The sequence below is a fragment of the Amaranthus tricolor genome, chromosome 5 (genome assembly GCF_026212465.1).
Source record: "Amaranthus tricolor cultivar Red isolate AtriRed21 chromosome 5, ASM2621246v1, whole genome shotgun sequence".
In the NCBI taxonomy this organism is placed as follows: Eukaryota; Viridiplantae; Streptophyta; class Magnoliopsida; order Caryophyllales; family Amaranthaceae; genus Amaranthus; species Amaranthus tricolor.
In genome coordinates, this window is record NC_080051.1 from 16,638,778 (window position 1) to 16,645,110 (window position 6,333).

At 33.6% G+C, this 6,333-nt stretch overlaps 1 protein-coding gene across 1 annotated transcript; it reads left to right on the forward strand.

Annotated features, from left to right (window-relative positions):
- Positions 1–3,546: 3,546 nt before the first annotated feature.
- On the forward strand, positions 3,547–6,333 carry LOC130814102 (scarecrow-like protein 33). The gene has a single exon (XM_057680105.1). It carries the CDS (start codon positions 4,089–4,091, stop codon positions 6,150–6,152), a length of 2,064 nt encoding a protein of 687 aa, XP_057536088.1. The 5' UTR covers positions 3,547–4,088; the 3' UTR covers positions 6,153–6,333.

Consider the following 6,333-nt stretch of genomic DNA (forward strand, 5'->3'; position numbering starts at 1 on the left):
TAATCAACCACAAAATTAAGTAATAATCATTCATTTAACCCTAATTTACAATATTAATAATAAACCACCATAATCTATAATTGTTTAACCCTAATAATAATAAATTTAACCATAAACAACCCTAATTAAACCTAATTTACAAACTATAAAAAAATTATGATAAATTTAAAACTTAAAAACCACAACTACATACACATTCATAAATAAAATGAAGAAATTACTTAAAAATATAACAAAATATGAAATGTATGATAAATTTAAAACTTAAGATCAACAACTAAATACATATTCATAAATTATGATAAATTTAAACCTAATTTACAAAATCAAAATGAAAATTATACCTTGAATTTTCGTGGGTTATGGGTTGTGTATAACCTATACAATGAAAAAAAAAATTAGTATAAAAAAACTAAGCCCTAAAACACAATTAATTTGAACAACAATGGGTTTGAGAACTAAGCTTTAAAAAATTATACCTTGAAGAAGAGTAAGAACTCAGCCCAAATTTCGTGGGTTTTTCGTGGGTTTAAGTAGAGCAACAACAATGGGTTTTCGTGGGTAAGCAGCAGATGATGAAGAAGAGCAAGAAGAGCAAGAATTTGAAGTGCAAGAAATAATAAAGAACAAGAAGCAACAACAGATGTAATTATTACTAAAAAAAATTCGTGGGTTTAAAACTTCGTGGGTTTGAAGAAGAACAAGAAGCAGCAGACGATGAAGAAGAACAAGAAAAGCAAGAACAGTAGAAAATTTCGTGGGTTTAAAATTGTGGGTTTGAAGAAGATGATTGTAGCTTGAAGAAGTAATAGTCATGCTTGAAGAAAACGTGCAGTAGGTTGAAGAGGGTTTAATGAAACAGAACAAAGGTTTTGTAACGTTAAATGACGTGTTTTTAAAAAATTAAATGCTGCGGGCAACCTTAAAACCGCAACATTTGATGTGTCCAAAAGCTTATATGCTGCGGGCACCATTAAAACCGCAGAATTTGTTGTCTTATTTTTTTTGCCTAATTATTTTTCCTATTTATTGTTGCGTATATAAAAAACTGCAGCAAATGATTAGCAGCAGATACGTTTTTTTTCCACTAGTGCTTCTGGAACATCTTTCCATGCGTACTTCTGGAATATCGTTCCTTGCGTACAATATGGAAATCTTACGGATACATATGCCGAATTGTTTTCCATATTGCCTACGTCATTTGTCACAGGGTTGACCCAATGCATTGTATTCCAAGTGCATGGGTTTTGTGACTTTAAGGCTTTTCATAGGACCTCGTCCTTTTCTCTTCTTAGAACCAACGCTAGTAGTTGTAATATGTCGACTTTGGAAGTTCATTTCCCTCAGAAAGCATTTCACCTAACGCTTTTAATAACATTGTGAAAATAGTGCACTCCAATTGAACTTTGACTTAATGTTGAAAATTGTCAACACGGCTATTAGTTTGGTGAACTTTGTACATCCAGGGTACAAAGGCTTTTGAGAAGCCTCTGTCAACAAGTCAAAAACACGATGACGTTTTCCTAACTCATCCTCGACTCCCTCCATCATCTCATCAACACGATCTACATCTTCATCGACATTTTCTTCATCTGTATCATACCCATCAACACGATCTATTACATCCTCATTGACATCCACATTATTGACATCCTCAACAATAATTTTTTCTTTTTAAACTCCCTCCTCACCATGCCAAATCCAAACATGATATTGAGGTCTAAACCCACGTCGAAGTATGTGCTCACAAATCCAAACACTTGACACAGGGGCAATAAAAACCAATTCCCCCCGTCCTAACTTGATGCTCAATGGCAATACTACAAAATTCTAATACGCCATCAATAAATTCTGACAATTCAATACTTCCATACATCTAATAACGATTTTGTCAACCTAAGTGTGATTAATTAATTCAAAAAAAAATTAATAATCATATATACTTATTTATACCAAACGTATTTAATCCTAAAAATATATACTTATTTGTACCAAATATATTAACCCTAAATATATATACTAATTCTATATAAGCACTACATTGCGTTCTAAAATAAAATCACTTAGAATTAATTTCCATATTTTTTTAATTATACTTGTACATATTAATCATATTTGCCAACTACAAATTAATATTTTACACTACGGTAAGAAAACATATGCCAATCAGGGATTGAGTCATGATACTCACCGGTAAATTTACATAGACATGTTCAATAGGGCGAGTTGCCCAACCGGACAAGCATTGGGTCACTTTTGAATAGGTCATTAACGGGTCAGATTGATAACAGGCAGGGCTGACCCTAATATTTTAGGGGCTTAGGGGGAAAAATATATTTTGAGCCCTAACTATATAATATATAGAGTAATAAAAAGAAAATTTATAATGTCCAAAAAATATTACACATCAATACATGATACAAATTCAAATAAGATTTATACAAAATCACTAATTGTAATGCTTGAATTATAAAATATCTCTCAACAATAATTATTGAAAAGTAAAAGTTAATATAATAACTTATATTATATTAACAAGGACAAGATAATTATCCTAAAATTTTACCGCCGCTAACATAGACAATTGATAAGGTATGAAGAGAATGTTTAATATCTTAAGTAACATGTTCTAATATGTATAGTAATATCAAATATTTTTGTTGCCCTACTCTAAAAGAACCACATAAAAATCAATAAAAGGAACTTTTTATCATATAAAAATAAAAAAAAATAATTAACACCTACAAATTTGATTTGCTAAAAAAGCAATAAACATAAAATCAATCAAATAAAAACAAAGGTATTACATTACAAAAAAAAATTACATTGAAAAATAACAGAAGATTAAATTTTGAAGATTAGTAATAGAAAAAGAAAAAGCCAAAATAATTAGAAGTATTAAAAACTATTCAGGTTTAATAATTGAGCTCTAAATAATCCACTTTTTATTTAATGACCATCCATTTATAATTCTATAATTAGTATATAAGGCAACAATTATCATTAATACAATTTGCTCTATTGGTTAGTGTAGAGCTTAATTACATGCAGTCTTAAATTCTATCCCTCAAAAGATAATTTTTGTCCAATAATTTTATGTGCTCTAGGCAAAGCCCATTTTACCCTTGCCCAAGGTCGGCCATGATAACAAGTCGGGTCATTATCAAGCGTTGATGTATAGGGTCGGGGCGGATTGGGTGGTGTTAATATTGGGCTTGATTGCCATAAAAATATTATCACAGTGTTTTTAAAATTTATTTATATGACATTATTATATATGTGGGCAAATTGACACAATATAAAGATCATTGGATGAACTTTTTAATAGGTTAGGGTGGGTCAAATCTAAATGAACATTAATTTGTCTCGATCTATATAAAATTTGATCTGACCTCATTATCAACTCTAGCTAACGTCATCAGATCATTGCATAACCAGACTCTTCCAAATTAATACAAAATCAACATGTAATCGTCTAAGACTCTTCCAAATTAATACAAAATCAACATGTAATAGTCTAGGACCTTATCTCCAAGTACACCAAAAGTTCTCGTTCTTGGGGAGCAAGTAAAGATGGCCTACATATTTCTCTTTATTTGTCATTTTAATTGATGTTTACTTGAAATCCCACTATACTAGTAATACTCAAAACATTGACCAACTTAATCTATTTCTTTTGATGTTGATTCCCAGATCATACTTTTTCTGTTTTTGTCTCCTTTTATCTCCTTCCATGAAGATTCTTACTAATTGCTACAGTTCTTCTACACCCTGTTTATATAACCTTTTATTCTCAGGCCAGAGCTACAATCTTGGGTTTTTTCTTATCTTCTTCCGTCTGTTACTTCAATCATCACTCGTTTTATCCCATTAAACCTTGCTTTCTTTTAAATTTGTTTCAATTTCTCTCTTAATTGGTTTGTTTGATTGATTTTTAGTCAAGAAAAGATTTTTTTCTTGTTGGGAATTTTGGAATTTTAAAGTTTGCGTCAATCTCTAAGTTCATTGCTGGTTTCTTGGTTGATTTTGGTATTATTTTGTTGGGTTTTTGAGAAATCATTCAAAACAATAATCCTTGTTGAGAAAATATGAATTCTGTACATGTTGATTCTGATTTCATGAATAATATCTTCAAGCTTAACCCAGAATTGCTTTCAAACTTTCCAAAGAACTCACTTTTTGAAGAATTTTTTCAAAACTCTGATTATATTGATCCTCAATTCCTTCCATCTGATCATAATGAGGGTAATATCAGTTTAGAAGCACCAAATTTAATTAATCTGGGTACCCTTTCCCTTGAGCAAAATGAGAGTAATATTAGTTCAGAAATTCCTGATTTTCCTGATGATTGCCTCAAGTTTATCAGTGAAATTCTCTTGGAAGAAAATTTGGATGAGAATCCTGCTTCTGCACAAGAATTTCTGGCTCTCCAAGCTACTGAGAAATCATTATATGATGTTCTTGGGGAATCATACCCTTACCCACCTTCAGATTCAACTCAAAATCAAAACCCTGAAAGCCCAGATGCTACCTGTTCTAATAATAGTTTTAGTTCATTAGATTCAAACTTGAGTTTCAACCATCCTGAATTAGACCCATTTGTTAGTCTTGATGATTTTGTTCAATCCTGCTTGGAACTGAATCCTCAAACCTATGACCCAAATGTTGAGGATCCCAATGATGGGCTAGTTAGTGATGTTGTTGCTAATAACCTCTCATCGAGTGTTCCGGTGAAGAGGGAGAAGTCGGTTAAGGGCTTAAGGCGGAAGAAAAGCCGACAAAGGGATTATGTGAGTGATGAAGGAGTGAGGAGTAATAAAATTCAGGCTGCTATAAGTGAAGATTATGCTGAGATGAAGGAATATGATGATGTATTGCTTTGTGATGAACACAATGAGGATGTCACTTACAGTCCTAATAGTCGGTGTTCAACAGACGAGGGGGGTGGTAAGATGTCGAAAAAAGGAGGGGATCGGAGTAGAAAAACCCGCGGGAAGAAGCAAAACATAAAGGTAGATGAAGTTGATCTAAGGACTCTATTGATACAGTGTGCACAGGCTGTTTCAAGCTTCGATCTAAGGACGGCGAATGAATTGCTTAAGCAAATTAGGCAGCATTCTTCACCATATGGTGATAGCATCCAAAGGCTAGCACATCATGTAGCGAATGGTTTAGAGGCGCGTTTAGCAGGCACTGGTTCGACATTCACTACTAATATATCGGATATACAAATTTCATCATCCGATTTCTTGAAAGGTTACAGGGTGTATGTTTCAGCCATTCCCTTTAAAAGGGTGAATTTCTTTCTAGCTAACAATGCAATTCTCAAGTTAACTGAGAAAGCAACCAAAATCCACATCATTGATTTTGGTGTATTCTTGGGTTTGCAATGGCCTTGTCTGATTCAATCCCTGTCGAAACGACCAAACGGTCCTCCTAAACTCTGTATCACAGGGATAGACCTTCCGCAGCCTGGGTTTCGGCCATGTGAACGGATTAATGCTACAGGGCGGCGGTTAGCTGGGTATTGTGAGAGATTTGGTGTTCCATTCGAGTATCAAGGCATAGCTGAGAAATGGGAAAATGTACAGCCAGAAGAACTAAAGATTGAAAGTGATGAGATTGTTATTGTGAACTGTATGTGCAGGTCTGGTACATTACTTGATGAGACAGTTGATGCAAATAGTCCTAGGGATGCTTTCTTAGATCTCATAAGAAAGTTAAATCCCAATCTTTTCATTCATGGAATTGTGAATGGTACATTCACTGCTCCGTTCTTTATTAGTCGGTTTAAAGAGGCGCTGTTTCACTATTCGTCGATCTTTGAGGTGTTTGAAGCGACTCTTCCTCAACACGCACATGAAAGACAGCTGATCGAGAGCGAGGTTTATGCGAAAGAGCTTATAAATGTGGTAGCGTGTGAGGGTTCGGAGAGAATACAAAGGCCTGAAACATACAAGCAGTGGCAGGTTCGATCAGTAAGGGCTGGATTAAGGCAGCTGCCTTTAGACCGGGAATTTGTGAGGCAAGCTAAGGTTATGATAAAGGCAAACTACCATGAAGATTTTCTTTTAGATGAAGATAGACACTGGATGCTACAAGGATGGAAGGGGAGAATCTTCTGTGCACTCTCCTTTTGGCAACCCTCTTGATTCATAGTAATATATTCATAGTTTCATGTTTTAGTGTTACAGTTTGTAATATCTTTGCTCATAATGTAACATAATTTCTGGTCTTTAAGGTCACATCTATCTAAGAAGAATGTGATCAATGAATCTTTGAAAGAATTGTTCAATGATGATATGACTTAATAGTGATACCCTTTCGTTGCAA